The 19,708-nt window shown below is 32.3% G+C and overlaps 3 protein-coding genes across 3 annotated transcripts; 1 reads left to right on the top strand and 2 right to left on the bottom strand.

The window, feature by feature from the left end:
- Positions 1-410: 410 nt before the first annotated feature.
- Positions 411-6,036, bottom strand: LOC126687427 (uncharacterized). The gene is made up of 5 exons (XM_050381990.2): positions 5,822-6,036; positions 4,474-4,575; positions 2,491-2,632; positions 2,368-2,414; positions 411-1,013 (listed from the first exon to the last, which is right to left on the bottom strand). The coding sequence occupies exons 1-5, from the start codon at positions 5,906-5,908 to the stop codon at positions 792-794; spliced, it is 600 nt and encodes a 199-aa protein (XP_050237947.1). The 5' UTR covers positions 5,909-6,036; the 3' UTR covers positions 411-791.
- Positions 6,037-10,851: 4,815 nt separating this feature from the next.
- LOC126653719 (zinc finger protein ZAT1-like) lies at positions 10,852-11,796 on the bottom strand. Its single transcript, XM_050347646.2, has one exon. The coding sequence runs from the start codon at positions 11,762-11,764 to the stop codon at positions 11,030-11,032; it is 735 nt and encodes a 244-aa protein (XP_050203603.1). The 5' UTR covers positions 11,765-11,796; the 3' UTR covers positions 10,852-11,029.
- Positions 11,797-14,396: 2,600 nt separating this feature from the next.
- LOC126687508 (putative B3 domain-containing protein At2g27410) lies at positions 14,397-15,206 on the top strand. Its single transcript, XM_050382068.2, has one exon. The coding sequence runs from the start codon at positions 14,475-14,477 to the stop codon at positions 14,937-14,939; it is 465 nt and encodes a 154-aa protein (XP_050238025.1). The 5' UTR covers positions 14,397-14,474; the 3' UTR covers positions 14,940-15,206.
- The last annotated feature ends 4,502 nt before the right edge of the window (positions 15,207-19,708 follow it).

Raw genomic sequence — 19,708 nt, 5'->3', positions numbered from 1 at the left:
CCACAAAAGAGGCATATTCATTTGATATCTTTCAATTGTTCGATTAGGTAGTGAAATTGCAATATTGTTTATTAATTGTAATATTTCATCTGTAATTTCCGCTTATTCTCCATTGGAGCTGTTTTGAATGTATTTGCTTATTTCTCTTTTGAAGTTGTACGATTGTAACTATTTATGAATTTTTATCCTCATTTATGATATTCTCATTAGGTAAAAAAAATGAAGTATTTAGCTCTAATTTTTTTAAAAAAATATTTACCTTTAATTAAATGCAATTTTCCAAATTAAGTGAACATTAACAAAATTATAAACAGTTAAAATTGATAAAGATCAAGCTTTGTTTTTTCTTATATTTGGTAAAGAATGATGCTTTGCTCGGTGAGAAAAAATGATTTTATAATTAGATGAAATTACTAGGGAGATATATAAGTTTATATTATTATCAATTCTTACAAATCCAATTCTGTCTGAAACATACAAAGCAGGATACCTAAATTATCCTGTATTCATGCACCAAACACAATACATAAGTGTTTGGCATCTCTTACTCTACTGCTACAATCCTAAGCCTTGTGGCAAATGCAGCCTATTTCTCCAAAACAAACCAATAGGAAAATAATTTCATGGAGGAAAATTACGAAACCATTACAAGCTCAATAATTCAAAAGAAATAATCGCTTACGTTTGATATAAGCCAATCACTCGCGTTGAGGAATAAGACGGTCGAGTTCGCTCTTGCTCTGGGAAGAGCTTTACGCGAATTTTGCATATGTGACACCATCTTCAACCAATTAGGTCTTCACGCTCCCAAAGAATCTTGAGAGTGGCACTGGACCATCAGCCTCTTCAGCATCACTGCCCGGGTTCTTGGATCTTGACCTGTGCTTCTTTTCCTTCTTTCTTTTCTTAGATCTCGACTTTGATCTTCTAGATTCTCTTTCCTCCTCGTCGCTGCTTGAAGATTCTGAGGATGAACTTGATGAGCTGGAATCTGAAGATCTCCGCTTTGAATGCTGCAATGGCAATGGCCATGTTAAATGAGAATGATGAGTTTATATGCATGATAAAACAAATAGAAATGGCTGAGACAAAAGGTACATATTGTAGAACTGGTAACAGCACAAGGAAGCCATTACCGATCAACCGATGCATACTTAGCATTTCACGTTATTCGCTAAGTGCATTTCATATTAAAATAAGCAAAAGCCGGAATCCCAAGTACCTTAATATGAGATTCAGAACTTTTAAAGATATAGCAGATTTTGAATAAGGGAAAGGATATGAGCAATAATCGAATTCCATACATAAAATTTACAAATGGAAAAGAAGAGAAGAAAGCCAGAACATATTTAAATCCCTCGCCTAAAACATAGGAAGAATCATACTTAAACCAACTAAAGTGTCCAGAGTAAAACAGAAAAGAGAACCACCAAAATCCCACGGTATTGTCCGCTTACCTTGCTCAGCAATGGTTTATCAACACCTCAGTGCGATTGGAAGAAATACTGAGATGCACCGCAATGTAGGACAAATGATACATGAGCAACTACGAACTTCCAATTTGGTTATTATGTTTGACGAGCAGTACCCTTAAGACCGAGAGCAGAAAGGAAAAGCACATGTTATCCTAAACACAAGATGCCCACGTAAGGGTTCTATAAATTCAATGTCAACCAAACATTCATATCTACTGCCAACTTCAAGCTAATCTATTCCACCAAATTAGACTAACCTGCCAAAGGTCCTCATGTTTTGTACTAATTTGAACATGTCATACTAAAAGCTCTAATAAAATCCCTCAAATTGAAGTAACCAATTCACCCAAAAGCTAAAGCTGTTGGGTGGGACTCCAACGATAATATTATCTTAACACAACCCTCATGCGAATACTCATTGAGCTTGAAGCGTGACAGAACAAACACACATGTCCACCTCACCTTTGTGCTCCAGATCTTTCGATCATGAAGGCTCCAATTCACCCAAAAGCTCAAGTTGTTGGGTGGGGCTCCAACCATAGTAAAAGCTCAAGTTGTTGGGTGGGGCTCCAACAATAGTATCATCTTAACAGTACTAATTTGAGCATGTCATACTAAGAGCTTTAATAAAATCCCTTGAATTGAAATACGTCCAGGAAGAGACATATTGAGCACAATCCGGACCACATTTTCAATAGCATCAACTATTCATCTGCTAACTACATACTATTTTAATATTATAACATAAACAATTTAGCTTAAATACCGAGGGACGCATACTTAGCTTTAAAAACACATAAATCAAATAGTGCCAAGTTCAGCATCATAGTTTTCAGTGAAATATGAATTGCAATATTCTTAAGTCACAAGTTCATAGCAAATAAGAGGGCACCTTTCTCTTTCTACTGCCATGCTTCTTTGAATCTTTTTCCTTTCTATCTGCAAGGACAATTTCATTCAGAAGAGTTTTCTTAAAAATAGAATAAGGTTTTCACAAAAATAGGTTTTTACATACCCTTCTTATGATTAGATTTGCTACTAGAATGGTTTCTTCCATGGGCGAGTTTCCGGGACCTTTCAGCATCAAGTTGAGCTCTGTACTCTCTCATCATTCTATCTGTATCAGCTTCCAGTGCACCCTTTTTAAGTTCATCTTCCTAATACACCAAAGCAAAAGAAGAATTGTGCAAGTTACATATCATTGCATAAATCGTGTTAATTTTCCCTACTCCTAGCCCTAAGGCTCCACTTTCAAGGCACCATAATTGGCAAACAACAAACGAGGTATGATGCATTGCTGAATAATTTCATTTTATGAAACTGAGAATGCAGTGAGAAATCCCAAGTTAAAGATAAACTAGCAAAAAAGAGTCCTAAGAAGGTTTCACCATGTTACAAACATATGCATGTTCAATACTGCCTGTAAAATTTCCAAATAATCAAAGCCAATATAAGGTCCATTTGAAGCATGAGCAGTAAAAATGTTAAATTTGAAAGTCATTCTTCGCCAGGAATTTCAGCAAACAAATGACAACTTTTATGATTTTTGGCTTCTTATTGTAGAAATTTAAGACCAAAGACACCAAGAAAGAGACAGAACATAAGATAAAGAGAGGAGGGGGCAGGAAGGGGCGGGGAGAGTGAGAAGGAAGATAAGAAAATTTGGAACACTCGACCAAAATCTATTAATTCACAGCACCAAAACTGATTTCTCCTAAATCCATAGGCATAGCAATGACCTAAATTGTTGAAACATAATGGTACCTCATTGCAACAACTGCAGAACTGAAATAGCAAACTTCCTTGACTACTAAGTACTATCCTTGAATCAAGTACCAAACAGTAGTTGCACAATGAACCAAAATTATTATTAACGTTTACATTCCAAATTTTATCGCTTTTGCCTTGTTCAAAAATTGCAAGACTTTTAGAGTATAAAAGTTTCTCTTGCTTCAGAAGTGAGAAAACTACCAGGAGGGACAAAGTTTGTGCATCACGGTAACAGAAAATTACTCCTTGCATGTTTTAGACTATTTTTGTGTTCTAATAGAACAGTACTTAATAGAAGTTAATCATCACACACGAGACCATATGCCAGGCTTGATCACCAACAGCACTTCACATAGCATTCTACCTTTAAGAATTATTTGAAGTTTGGTTTTTAAATGAAGGATAATTAATTTTTAATCTTAGATTTTTCCTTGATAATAAAGTAAATGTCCTTTAAGACTCCAATCAGAATTGGATTATAGGAAAATGAAGCTAAAATTTCACTATGCAGCTAAATTTACCGGTAAGGCTGTAATAATTCTACCTTATGAAGACATGTTCTCAATTAATGACATTATCAATCCATGAGGAAACTGTTAGCCCATTTCTGACAAAATGGTAAGAGAGCTGTATAAAGAAAATTAGAGTAGTGGATTGTGATTTCTAACTAATTCCAAGACTGCATTTCTCAAGTTACTGTAAAAGAAAATATGCAAAAAGGTTTTTCTTGTCCCCATTAGCCTTTTTATGGTAAAATCACTAAAGCAATAGTTGTAATAGAGCAACGCTGTTTTATCTTTTAACTATTCTTTTCCCAATAGCTTGCTGCTACTAACACATAATTACAGCTGCGTGTCTGCAATTTACAAGCAATCAGTCTACTTAATCATTAATTATGATTCATCCCCGAAGAGTACGACTGACTTCATGAGTTAGGACTGGATGAAAAGAATTTAGAAAGAAAGTGCAGGTTAATCTTGCATTTTGCTACATCCTAAGTATGCCAAATAATAGTAGACCTCATGATAACTACCAAGTAAAAACTTTCTACATCTGTAATACCAGCCAATCTTCTGATTCTATTCACTTATAATGTTATCACCAAAACACCAAGATTTAGACAAGGATTAACCTATCCCCAGCTCAAATTTGCATTAAAATACAAATACATGCAAAGGTTAATTGTGATGCCAACTAAGAAAAGGAAATAATAATATAAAAAGCTTACCTTTTGCTTCTTCTTAAACTCTTCCCATGTGACTGTGTGAGAAGTATTAAGGCTGGCCAAACGAGCAGCATGCCAAGCTGGTGAATGAAAAGAACCATCCACCTGCGACTCTTCTCATCAGAAATGTTCCAGGATAAACAAACTAAAATGCTTTTTAGAACGTAAGGGATAACCAAAAAAATGGAGAAATCAATACAACTACACAAGATTATTTATTAGTTCAGACTTGTCTAATTCTGTGATAGAGAAGTTTTCTTAGGCTTGTATCCAAAAAGGGAAAGAACAAAAGAAAACTGGTGCTTATTATTACCTAAAGTTATCCACTCAAAATCTGTGAGTGTCCACCATATCATTTACATTTCAAAAAATATATTACTGAAACGATTATAAAATTAACTGAGCTACATACAAACAGATTGTGCATGACATAATTTGCAAAAATATCAAGGAAGCATCCACATGGATACACATTTTTCAATAAACTCATTTTAATGAATTATAAATATTACATCATCAGCTTAATAGAAAAAGCAAACAGTCCATTTACTAGATTGCAATCAAGAAGCCGATCTCCACACCATTCTTCAGCATATGTTCCAATAATTGAAATAATTAACACCCTATTGAGAATGCATTAAAACATGTCTTTTTTCTTAATTTAAACAATAAAGACGGAAGAAAAAGCAAAGCCTAACACATATAATTTCACAATGAATATAGGTACTTTAGAAGATCATTTGACATGCAATTGTAATTTGACGCATCAGCCAAAAAAAAAATATGATGAAAGTTCCCATTAAAAAGCTCAACTAAATTAACTAAAGAAGCACATGAGTATTATTTTCCCAAGTTTCAAGTTTCTTTTTCACAGACTGTGGCATACACCTAAAAGAGTTGGATTTGAACTTATGTCAATTGAATAATAAACTGCATTTTTTACAAGATGGCCTATTTGAGCAAGGCCACTCAATATGCGTGTGACACTTGAATGCCTACGGAACAACTAGCATCACGATTGGATGACTTCGAGTTAAGACCTATGTAATATGCTGCCTTATCACCCTAGAGAGCTGCATTTATTAATTCAAACAAGACGAAAATCTAAAATCAAATCAACATCTCAGCATCTCATAATTTTATGGTCATTTGGTGCTTTAAGATCCTTTAGTAAAGAAATTTCTGAAGATACTTGCAATAAACCCAAGCAACTCATAACACAACAGTCTACCAAGCAACCTTACAATAACTTTTTGTTTTTCAAAATTAGGTGCACAATCGAATTGAAGAACACAAGAATTATAAAATTAGAGGAAGTGGGTAGAGGGAAATGGTATGAAAGGGTACAAACCATGCCATCTTCGACCTCTTCTGGGCCTGCAGAGCTAGAGCCAAGTCTCGCTCTTTGCATAGCTTTGTAAGCTTGATTTTTCCCCATTTTTTGATATGCCCAGATCAAGAATCGACCTCAATTGCAACAAAGTTCTGATTTCAGAGGAAAATGTGAAGAAAATCAAGATTTGATTAGGGTATTTAACGGTCCAAAACCCATGTAAAAATAATGCCTAGAGAGACGAAAAGAGGTAAAACTTAATAGTTTGGATTAATGCATTATTTAACCCCTTATTTTGCACACCTTTCAATTTAACATCCCTAACATCTCATTATTTTACTTTTATCCTTTTAGTCTCTTGTCATTTTTATAAGATTTAATTGTTCAAAAATATCCTTTTTCAACTTTTTTTACTTATAACTTCAAAAATACCAGTTGATCTTTCTCTCATATTATTTTATAGGGCTGTTCTTTTTTTAATACCGGATCTTTGCGAGTTTTGCCAGTTACAGCAAAATCTTTTAAAATCGTCCCGTTTTGAAATATTCAGAATCTTTTCTAGCCATTTAGAATAATCCTGCATGTAATAATTTAAGGTTAAATTCAAAAAATGGCTAGAAAAAGTTATGAATATTGATGATTTTGAAAGATTTGATTATATCTGACAAAATCTGTAAAGGTTCGATATTAAAAAAAGATTAGCCGTATTTTATATTATTTTAATAACAAAAAAACTCTAAAAATACAAATATTTAATCTATAATTCTCAAATAAAAAATAAAATATGCTAAGTTTTATGGATTATGGATTAAAAATATTGAATCCATAATCCATAAAACAATAATGTAACTAGATTGCCACATAATTTTTTTTATATTAATCAACTTTTTTTGTTATAAAAAATTGATTTTTTTTTCTTTCACCAATTTAATTTTTATTTTTCAGTTTAATCTATCCAGCCTTTCACTTTTAGTTATGTAATGTGTTGAATTAGGTGGTTGTCTAGTTACGTTATTGTTTTTGCAAATTAGTGTGTTTATGTCTCACTCTCTATTTCTAAAGCTAAAATGCAAGATGATGGATCAAAAGGATAAAAAGATATAAATTCATAAGTTAAATTATAAATTAAGCCAAATAATTTTACACTTTATTCATGTTTTTAGTCAAAATGCAAATATATTTTCTAAAAAAATTGTTTTTATATAATTTATTATTTTTAGGCCTAATTATTTTTTAAATGCAAATTTTTGCGTTTTTTTATCAATTACGGCCAAACTTTTTAAAGTTTACAATTATGTCCAATTTGAAAGTTTTATTTGCAACTATGGCCAAAACTTTAAATTTTGTTTTTTAAAATCCAAACCTTTTAATTTTTATCAATTGCGGCCAAAAGTTTATATTAACTTTTTTTAGAAATTAGACAATTTTCTAAAATTTGGTCGTAATTTCCAAAAGTTTGAATTTTAAATTACTGTTGCAAAAAAAACTTTCAAATTGGACATGATTGTAAAATTTAAAAGGTTTAGTCGTAATTGATAGAAGTATAAAAGTTTGAATTTAAAAAATGAGTAGGCCATTATTATATATTAAAGTATTCTATTTTATTTAATATTCTCTACAATTATCTTGAAATAGTAATATAAGTAGTTTATTTTAGTTAGTATTTTATCTCTAATTAACTTTAATAATTATCTCAATAGAACAATAACGTAAATGTGTATCTCCTTTTCCCTTCATCCGTCCTTATATATATAGTATAGATTAACATTCATTATAGAGACGGAATATTTAAGTTATATTAACCTTTATTATAAAGACATTTAAAACTGCCACTACCAATTTTTTTGGCCCCAAATTTTTTATTTAATTTTTGCAACTTTTTATTTGTTAAATTTTAATAAATTTTATATATTTTAATTCTAAAATTAATTTAATGAAAATTGCAGTATTAAAAGCATCTCTAATGAACTTTTTAAAAGAGTCAAACTCTTTAAATTAAATGTGCACGATCCGTGCAATGCACAGGTTTCATGAATTCTTCAATTCTTTTGCTCCCTTGCTTGCTTCTTGCTTGCTTCTTCCTCTTTTAACACCAAAGATGCTCCATAACGCTCCGTTATCTTGAAACGCTTAAGCACACAAATAAGATACATATACACCTCAAAATGCATAACAAAAGATGTTAAAGAGCATCAAAACACTCTAGAATATAGAAGTATTTTACTCCTATCAGAAAGCGCTGGCAACAACAAAAAGGAAGGGGTCCATGTAGCTGCTGCACTCGCCCCCTTCTTCAATGAGGCAGCAGGTTCGGCATCTACTAAAGGTGGTTCCGGGAATGAAAACCCATTCCCTCGTGCTCTGGAACCCGGTTTCACAAGAAAGGTTAAATCTTGTGAAACTGTAGCGTAGGTGAAACCTAGCAGCCCGCCTAGAGTTTGACTTTTTCCGGTCCTAGTTTGAGTCTTTCCTTCAGATACCTAGTTCTTGAGGATATATTTTCTTCACTTTCGTATTTTTACAGTGTTTGTTTTGTCTTTACTCATATAGGTAATAACAAAACAGCCCATAATATAGCGCAATGGGCGTTATCTATTCCGCAAGAAGTAGTGGTTATGGAGGATGTTTCTAATCATATTTGGCCTTGTATTTTTGAAGATATCGCTTTGGTGTTTGAGAGTTTATATATTTCTCCTTTTCCAATCAAAGAAAAAAAGGATCTAATTTAAGGTTAAACTGCTTCTGTTTTACCTTGTAAATTAAAAGCATCTCTATAAAACGCCGTTAGATTTAAGAATACAAAATCAGCGACATGCGTTAGAGTTAATCCAGTTAAAAAGTACATGTTAAAGAAGCTTCAAAATTAGAAGAATGTCTTAACTTCAACAATAGACATATATCAAACTTATAGGATCTTCGACATACCCTGCGGCTACTATAGCTTTTCGGACCTATAATTGTCTTATCTAAATAGCTACTCGGAATACGTGATATTTTATACTAGTCCTCTCTTGTCGGCTTCTCACATCATTTTACTAGTTCATGACATCTTTTACTTATTAAATTATTTCAGCGGGCGAGGTTCTTAATAAGCTTTGGACAATCAAGAATGGATAATGAACTCAGAGAGATGAGGTTGCCAAATGAGTGTGGCATAGAAGCCAAGTTGGGTTGATTATATAGGGATAAATAAGTAAGAGATACCAAGTGTTTAATCTCATCTGGTAAAGCAGCTAACTCTGTACATTTGCCCATCCTTAAGTACTCGAGTGAAGTCAAGTATCAGAACCCTTCTGATAATGATTTGAATTTTCTACAGTTGGCGATTTCTACACTTGATGAGCGTTCAGGTTTTGAAGGCCTTTCTCTGGTAAACATTCAAAATATACATTTGTACACTAAAACTACAGATTAAATAGACAAAAAGATACATACTATAAATGATATTTTAGAGCTGCAATGTGAAAGTAAAGGTAATAGCATTATCAATATATACCTACAACTTCAAATATCATAAGCATATATGCCTATTATCATAAAAACCATACAATTAACTAATAGTTGATCAAGCACAACATATATTCAATGAGTGAAAAAGAGAAATATAACTGTATAACCAGTAAAAGAGAAGATACATTACTATTTACTAAGGCATATTTACAAGTAAAAAGCAGGATGCGAAACTTATGCTGCACAAAATGATTGAAAGGAAATGGCCTTTATGCACCGATGAAGTTAATATCTGCCTTTATTAAACGTCGTTACATTAATAACTACAAAACCAGCTGCACCTTGTAAAAGCGTCTTTAGATATTCGCTGCTAAAAGTCCCTTTTGGTGTAGTCACAGTAATGACATATGTCAACTAGTCTTATGTTTAATCACCATGACGCGTATATGAGGCTAAAGATGGCTGCAATTGCCTTAGTAATAGACATAGTGTTAAAAATATCTCCGATTGATTTTGAGGGAATAAAGATATAAATTTAAGCAAGGGTTGCACTGATGTTATCTTTTCGGAAATATATGTAAAAGAAGTAAAAGAAGATAAAACAGAACATGAAAGAAGATTGAAAATCATAACATTGCCCATCTTGAACTTATCAAACTGAAAATGATTAAACTGCATTCTAATAAGTAGTTTTCAAATCAATTTATATACCTCGGCTTGGTCGGCTCAATAAAATACACACGTAAAATTTAGAAGAGATGCATATTAATACGGAAGAGACTGCAAAAATGCAACCAACAGCATAAAGCAGCAGCAATTTCACAAGTAGAAACTCAACATCAATCCGTACATACAATACAGCATCTTTTGGACGAGATGCTATACGAGGTTATTTCAGATACGAGCTTAATAGCTTCGTTAGCTAAACTATTGTACAGAGATTAGCTTTGTAACTGTGTTTGATGAGATCCCTCAGAGGGGATAATTTTATAATATGCAATCCTATTTACATTCTAATTTTTGATTCTTTTTGTTGTTGTTTATAACAGGTTGTGACACTTCATTAAACTTACTGCTTCTAGTTTATAGCAAAAGCAATCATGGATAGTAAGTGAATGCAGCTACCTAATCCTAATGCAGCTACAAATGCAATGTAAGATTTAAGAAAACCACCCGTACCAGTTGACAAAAAAATCTCAAATGGTTAAACTTCGAGGTGTAAATAGATAGGGCAACACGAATACGCTCAAACATCACTGATGTGCACAGAAGAAGAGCAACTCAATTACAGCTCGAAGCAGAGCAGCAAATTGAACTCATATGCAGCTCAACTCGGCCAAATTAAATTTCCATCAGAGGCGGAGTTGGGATTTCTTAATGAGAACGCAACATTCGACAACTTCCTCTTTATCGTCGCCAATCTTTCACCGAGAAGTTCCCAACTGTCCACCCTTCAGCTATTGATATAGTTGAAAAGATGTTAACATTGCTTGTTAAGTAGATGGCACACGCTTTTTCTTACGGAATATATATCCTAAACTTAAATGGAGATTTTCCCCCAATGACAAATTCTTCGTAGGTTCTGTGCAATACCTCGTTTAACTAGATTATAATTCGAACAAATATATATTTACATATCAAAATTCTTGAAATATAGAAAACCAATTCCCCCAACTGGGGTGAATTCTACTGCTACAAACTACTTTCAGCTGTTAAACCAATTGCCGTAGTTCAAAAAGAAAAATTAAATTGAAGTCCTAAACTAACTAAAATAATTTAGCATCTTGCAACAGATGGGGAGGCATTCAAATCAATTCCGAAAAGGATTACTTTTCCACAACTTGATTTAACTCGAGTTTCAGGATGTGACGAAACTTGATTCGATCTGAGTTTACCTTCAGGATTTTCCTGAGCGTGAATCAAACTGTCAGCAATTTTCCTATGATAAGTTTTATGACCTCCAAGCGCCTGCCCGGTTAAAAACTTCTTGTAGCAAATATTACACTCGTAACTCTTGTCTCTCAAACTGCCAACCGACGATCCTGCTACGATACATAACGAGCTGTCTCCCCCTAAAGCAGCTTTCTCGGCTCTGTCCTTTCTGTTATGCGAAGCTATATGCCCGCCGAGAGCTCGAAAATCATTGAAAACGTGATGGCATATTGGACATTTATAACTAGTGTTCATAAGATCATCATCGCTCCTCATCTTTCTATTATGCGAAGCCATATGCCCGCCAAGCGCTCGAAAATTATCGAAATCCTGCTTGCATTCCTTACATTGGTATACATTCCTCTTCGGCTCAACCAACCCCGTCGCCTCCTTTAGCTTGACGACCTTGTTCTTCTTCGTCGTCGGCTCGTTTATCTCGTCCTCGTAACAATGTTTCCTCTTCTTCTTCAATTCCCTCGGCCAATCCTTTAATTCAATACCAACATCAACAACCCCGGTCGAGGTATCGTGATCGATTTTGTTGTTAGTTTGGTCAGTGACGAACATGTTCATAACCATAATGGAGCTGTAGAATGAAGAAGTGATGGAGCTGAAGACTCTTACTAATAAGCTTAAACTGTAAGGAATGTGTTATATATAGAGGACCGGGTGAGAAATCGTAATGCAATAAGGACTGCTTTGCAATTGTATCCTATTTAGTTATTTTTTCTCTAACCCTAATTCATAATTTAAAAAGTAAAAAAATATTTACTGTTTCCTTAGCGGTTTAGGAAGCCAAATACTTGTTGGTCAAGTGTAGGACTTTTAAAATAGGTTATTAATAATCGACCTATACCAAAATTATAATATTATGGCTGTTTACTTGTTATAATTTTTTAATATATTATTTTAATTAAATTATAATTTTAATTAAAATAGGTTATTAAGTGTTTTCTTGCACAGTAAAGATTTTTTTTTCTTTGTTTCCCAATTAATAAAGCTATTTTGATGTACTAGTTTCGCATTGTAACTCCTCAATGAATATATTAGTAAATTTATTATAATTATATAATTTTTTATTTATAATTAATATTAAATTAGTTAACAATTTTTGTAAAAATAAATATAATATATTTAGTTATTAATTTTTTTTCCATACTGAATTTATTCTTGTTTTGGTTTTATAATAATCATAATTAAATAATTAACTTAATTTTATTAATAATATCTTTTAAAATAATAAGATAGAAATTTAAATAATAATATATTGACCAAATACAGTATTTTAATTTTATAATTCAATCAAATTAAAAGATAGGTATTCCTACTAATTTGAAGACAATTTAGTTATTTTTTACATACTAAAAATTAAATTGGAGAGAATTTAGCTACCCATTCTAATTAGGACTTTAATTACAATAGTGATTAATTAAATAAATAATTATGACTATAAAACTTTTATTTAGTAGTAAACTGAAAAGAATTATTCAGTAAATTTGTATGTCCCCCACCCCCCATCCGTGCTTTTATATATAGTATAGATAGTTATAGATTAGTTTTTCTTTATTAGGCTAATTGCTCCCTTTACATATTTGTATGTAGAGCAAATTACTCTAAGACTCCTCATGTTTGTCATAATTCACAGTTTGATATCCCTTATTTGAAAATCAAATTTATTTGGTAATTCAGTTTAATTTTTTAAACTATAAGGCCCTTCTGTTAATTCCGTTAATAATTTGATATTCACTTTCAAACGATTTGGTACCTCAGTTTTAATTATCTAAACGATTTGATACCTCAGTTTCAATTATGTAAACGATTTGATACCTCATTTTTGATGCGGTTGCGGAGACGGATTTTGAGTTCATGGAGAAAAGGAAGCGCGAAGTGGCATAATGGCAATTTCGTAATTCTGCCGAAGTTGTAAGTGTGCGATTTGGGCGGTTCCGGAGTCTAACTTTATTGGAAACGGGCCAACGATTGATACCCATTAGCTTTGCTTATGGCCTACGTCACTTTTGGGCTGATTTCCATCATCTGTACCCTCAAAATGGTGTTTTTGTGATTTCGGCAGTTTTTGAGGCTTTTGAGTTTATTTCGTTTTACACCCAGTTTAGGGTTTTTATTTTGTCTTATTATTTAAATACCCTTATGAGTTGTTGAACGGAACTTTTTGATGTTTTGAGATAATTTGTTTATTTTTCCAAATATCGGTTTTCAGTTGAATCAGCGACTTTTGATGCCTATTGTCTAGTATTCTCTTTATTGAATCAATAAATTTTAAAAGTTAATTGCTGGCATAATTTGATTATCAACATCTTTTAAGTTATACTGTGTTTATTTTGTGACTTCCGCTACATCAATTTTCAAATGATTTGCAAACCATTTGGTATCTCACGTTTCATTCCGTTAACGATTTGGTATCCATATTTAAGGGTCTTATAGTTTGCAAAATCAAATCTGAGGTATCAAATCGTTTGATTTTCAAATAAGGAATAATAAACTATGAATTATGACAAATGTGAGGATTTTTAGAGTAATTTGCTTTTGTATCTAACACTCTATCACTGAACCGAATAGTAGAATAGGTTCGGATTTGACATGAAATTGAACTTCAAAATTTGTGCTAGTTCTATTTTTCACTTCTTAGAAGTAACTCGTTCATAGTCCAATATTATTTCCCTAGTAATGCATATAGTTTAATTATGTCCTGAATAGGAAAAAAAGAGAAGTAAGAAAGCACATTAATCAATTGAATTTTTACTTCAAACTTAAAGACCAACCATTGCAATTATTTTCAGAAGTAAGAAACCACATTAAACAACAACAGAATCTCATGTAATCAAACACGTTGGAGCATATCTCCCGAACTCCAACTATTATTTAGTGTAACTGCTCAAGCTTGGATCCAACGGCTACTATACTACCACAAACCTGATCGCATATAGTTTAATTCTTTGCTGAATAGGAAGTAACAAACCACATTAATCAATTGACTCCACCAGGATTCACTGCTCTATATATATAAGGACCTATTTACATTTCAGTCGTCAATATATTTTCCTTTTGTTGAGAATGATGGTGATTCCTGTAGATCCAACGTTCATGGCAGATGCTCAGAAAATAACAACAGACCCGTTCGAGGTTCTCACAGCTTTTTCATCACACGCCTTAAGCATTACTACTACTACTTCATTCAATCATTCTCTTGTCTCCAACTCCAACCTTAGCCTGTTTCCTCCTATTCCACGAAGAAAACGATCGCCCGCTTCCGCTCGTGATCATAATTATGTCTACTTCAAGAATCGAACATGATCTTGATTATCAAAATCAAGAAAATATCATCGGTGGAAAACGCAAGTTTGTTGAGAGCCAACATGAAGTGAAACAGACGAAGAAACCAAAAAACAAAGAGAAGAAGAATATCAAGAAACCAAGTACCAGGCCCATGGTGAGATCAACAAAAGCGTTGAATCCAGAAGCGCCGGAAGCACAAATTAGAGCTCTTGGAGGCCAAAACGCGAAGCTGGTGATACAGAAATACTTGTACAACACAGATGTAAATCCAACTCACGATCGTTTATCAATTCCTAAGTTGCAAATACAAGACCCTACCTTTCTTACCAAGGACGAGAAGGGACAAGAGTTGAAGGTTAAACTATTGGAGCCGTGCGGTTTTGTGTCTGATATGATTCTCAAAACATGGAATATGCCGAGTACCCGTAATCTGAACCTGAGGACATCGGTGGGTTGAAGTGATGGAGAGAAATAAGGATGAATATGATGATAAGAAGACGGAGAAGCTAATCAAAAGAAAGTTCTTCGACCGAGGCGACACAATTCAGGTCTGGTCGTTTAGGGCTAGCAGAGACGACGAAGAGGCTGCTATCGCTGAAGAAGAAGATCCGGGGCAACTTTGGCTTGCACTGATTAATCTCAGCCGCCCCATTCCGAACAATGGAGATAAACAATTTGTACAACAAGTTTAATATTTAGGATAGTTTTTAGGTTTTTGATGTAATTTTGGTCTAACTAATGAGGACATTATTATTATTAGTTTTCATGTATTAATTTGATTATTATTGAATGAAATTTGGTATCAGAGTTATCTATCTATGTTTTTAAATTTGATTTTGGTGTTATTGGATTTAGGTAATTAGGATATTAATATTTTTAGTTTTCATATAGTACTTTAGATCATTTTCTATGCTAAATTATATGATTTTATTTAATTTTATGGTATTTTAACTAAATATTATACAGAAGGGTGATAATTTGAAAAACATATTTTATTATAAAATTTGCATTTGAATCAGATACTTTATATTGTGTGGTAATGTGTATAACTATATGCATGGAAGTGGTCGGATGAATTTGCATGTTGTGTTTATTTAAAGTTAGAGAAAAAACTTTTGGTGTTTAAATAATACTCCCTCCGTCCCAAATTGATAGGCACTATTTCCATTTTTTTTGTCCCAAATTATAGGCACTAGATATTTACTTTATTAAGTAGTTCTCTAACATACCCTCATTAATTATAGAGAATATCTTGAAAAGACAACAAAATTCACAAAAGACAAAAATTACCACTATATTAATAAGGACAAACATGACATTTTCTTATGTCTTAACTCATTTTATATTGGGAATTTAACTTTCTTACAAATTGCTTCTCAATACAATTTCTTTTAAATTCATTAAAATTTCATTGCCTATTTTGGGACAGAGGGAGTAATAAATAGTTGGCCAGTTTGTCCTTATTTGCAGTTAAAGACAAAAAAATATGGTGGTTAATGGTAAAAAGGCCACAGTAAAAATATATATGATATTCTACTTATTTTCTTCAGATCATTGAGGTTATTGATGACTGATGATGGTGGCCTATATCATAGAGTTGTTATTCTCATTTTGAACTGCAAAATGCATGCATATAAGTGGTGATTGTTATGGAACATTCTTGCAATTAAGTTGTTCTTTATAGAAATTGGAATGATGCTATGTAGTGTAGCACAAACAATATGGCTATAGGCTTCATTTATATAGGAGTTCATCTCACTGCAACTAAAATTTAAATTAGGGACAAAACTTTAGTGACCAAAAACTTTGTAATATCATCTTTTAGAAGTAGCGGGGTAATTGATTTTGAAAGTGACTGTACTTTTTTAAAAATTGTAAAATGATGACCGAACTTCAAAACATAACATTTTGGTTATTATACTATTTTGTTTTGTTAAGATAGAAGGATTTTTAGTCGCTGGAGAAAAACTATTCGAGTCGATTTTTTCTTGATTATGTGTACATATAAAATATAAGGTATTATTTGTCATAAATAATCAAAATTTGATTACTATATATGTATAATTTGACCGTAAAACACTTAGAAACCTCTCAAAATTAGAAATTTACAAGTTTAGTAACCATTTTGTTACGTTTTGAAGTTCGGTTACCATTTTGCAATTCTTGTAAAATACAGTAACCCCTAGAATCAATTACTCATAAGTATCGATTTCGTGATTATGATTATCCTTTTAATGTAGCCATTGTCAAAGTTTTGTGCAACTTTATTGCATTTGTTTTGAGATCAATGAAAACTTAGAGAAAAGTCTTATAGATTTTTAACAAATTTCTTGGAATCTGATTCTCTCGAACCGCAAAAACTACTCCAAAAGGTGAAGACATACTAACCTTAAGTTAGAATAGAATAAATCTAACTCAATTAAGGAAAAACTAGAAAAACTTCTAAATCTAAACCAAAAATGGTTGAGATAGCAAAAAAACTTGGAAAAAACTATAATAAACTGATAAAATAAAAATACAAGCTAAATAATGGATTTAGTGAGGTGATTTTTAGTCTAATAATGCCAAAAATCACCTCCCATGGCAAAAAAAGGAAGATGGCTGCTGCTTGGTGAGGAGAGAGGGCAGAGAGCACTTTAGGGTTTTTCCCACTTTTTCAACTTTATTGCATTTATTTTGAGATCAATGAAAGTTCAGAGCAAAATCTTACAATAGTTTAACAAATATCTTGTGTTAGTTTAACTCTAATACTATATACCCTTGTATGCGGCCGGTGGGATAGAGGTTGCTTCTAACTTGGTTCTGACGTTTTGGTGAGTGCTTTTTATTTGATCGGTAAATGTATTATGTTTTAGTTTCGGATATCAGTTACCTGATATGTTCCGAACATCCTCAAATCTTAACATTCTTAAGACTTAATTCCATACCATATTTCATGGAGCGAATTTAGTTGGAATTTAATTTAGAGTTTTATTTGCGATAAGAAGTGTTTAACCTCATAACGAGATGTATAAGTCAGTATATAGCTCATTATTGATTGTATCAGGTCCAACATTGTACGATACCTCCTTCTTGACAGATACACCATTCAACCATGGTGTTCCCAGTGAGTAAGTTGAAAAATAATACCACATTTCTTTTAGGATTGTACTAAATTTTGTACCCAAGTATTCTTCTCTTTTCGATCACATCGTAAAGTTTTAATACTTTTTCCAATTTGGTTTTTTACTTCATTCTTGATGTTATTTGAACATTTCAAAATCTTCATGTTTGTTCTTCATAAGACAAACTTAACTATATCGTGATAGATCATCGATATAGAAAATGAAGTATAAGTAGTTACATTGGTCTGTCTCTATAAACGTACCATATACATCACTATATATGATCTTTTAAACGGATTTGGCTCTTCCACTTTGTACCACAAAGAATGATCAGGTCATTTTATCTTTAAGATACGACTCACAAGTCGGAAGCGATGCAAAATCTTGATTACTCAAGATTCTCATCCTATCTAACTTGTTATATCTATCTTTTGCAATATGTCCTAATCATAAGTGTCAAAGTTGTTTAGAAGTTTGATAACTTATGGTATTAATTTCCAATAACATCTTTTGCATTAAACATCTTTAATCAAATAATAAAGAACATTTTGTACATATCCATACCCAACTCCGTATTATCAAACATAATACTACAAACATCCTTTGTAAATAGAAAATCAACTACCAAATTTGTAAATAGAAAATCAACTACCGACGGCGCGTGGTGGTTGAAAGGCTGGTTCGGTTGGATTTAGTATGATTCGTTGGGTTGTTTGATTGGTTTGAGTGTGGTTAAGTCTTAGTTTGATTAAAATTTTTTAGGGGTGTCTTGGGTGTTTTAAAGGTTTTTGGATTTTTGATGACCTGGCGCCGTCAATTTTTTTGTCTTTTTGGCGCCACCAGCCGCCTTTTTGTAGGGTTATTTTCGTCTATAAGAACCGTGAATGAGCACCACCACAAAAATTGGAGAGTTTACTAACAGTTTTTAAGGATCGGAGAGTTTACTGATAGATTTGTTAAAGGTTAAGGTCTATGGGTGATTATTAGCTGGTTATGGGTGGTATTTGGCACTCAAAGGTCTACAATTAAGGGTTTGGGTTGGTAACTTATATCCTCAATTGAACAAAGGTCCATTCTAGTCCTATAGACAATTTTGTAATTAATCAAAAAATTAGAGGTCAAAACTAACTTTTACCACTTACGATTTTAACTTTTCCCACTTTTGATTTTAACTTTTCCAAAAACTTAATTTATATTGATTATTTTTGCAATTTTACGCTCAAATTGCTTAAAAATTATTCTATTTTTACCCAAAAATTTCTAAATTAATTTTTTATACTTCTTATATTTTTATAGACCTTTTTAAGTATTTAAATTCAAAATTTGAATTTTAAATATTATTTTTATAATCTCGATTGCTCAAACCGGGATGAGTGGCTTATTTTAAAACTTAAAATTTTGAGATATTACATTAAGTCAGTGTGCAATTTAGGTGTACTGGTTCCATGAATCTTTACCAATACGGTCTCAATAAAATTAAAGTATCCACACTCATGCAAGTTTACAGAATAGCCCGGACAAGAATTTAGGAAATAATTTTTTTTGTTTTGGATTCGAATTTCCTCAATTTTATTTTAACTAAAAGAGGCAAGTTGTCCAATTTTTATCATTCACTATAAAATAAATGGTGTTGATTTTCTTTTAGCATAAATGTTAATCGACTGCTAGAGTTTCAGATGTTTGTGGTTAGATATTGTCGTACATTATCAGTAGGATACCACGTGTATCCCTTAAATAAATCTCTTAAAGTATGAGTGTGGAGGTATGAAGTCAAGACTTTCATCCCACTGGTCTTAATTAATTTAATTAAAATTAGACTTTTTATAATCTACATTTCATTTTGTAATGCATGGTGTCATCTGGTTTAAAATAGAAATTCTCTGGCAATAATTTTCAAGTAGCAGTTACAGTAGTATAATGGTTGTTGGAATTTATTACAGCATCAGTTCTTAGGCATTACATAAAGTTTATATTTGGTCTAATCATTTTTTAAATTTAAATCTTTACAAATTTTTATTAATTACGACTAAATTATTTTAATGACATGTTATAACGTGATTGGTTTAATCTACGGATGATGTGATAGACTCGGTCTACCTAAAAATCTCTCATATATAAAATG

Source organism: Mercurialis annua, linkage group LG6, assembly GCF_937616625.2.
Source record: "Mercurialis annua linkage group LG6, ddMerAnnu1.2, whole genome shotgun sequence".
In the NCBI taxonomy this organism is placed as follows: domain Eukaryota; kingdom Viridiplantae; phylum Streptophyta; class Magnoliopsida; order Malpighiales; family Euphorbiaceae; genus Mercurialis; species Mercurialis annua.
This window is presented reverse-complemented; position numbering and strand designations above follow the sequence as displayed.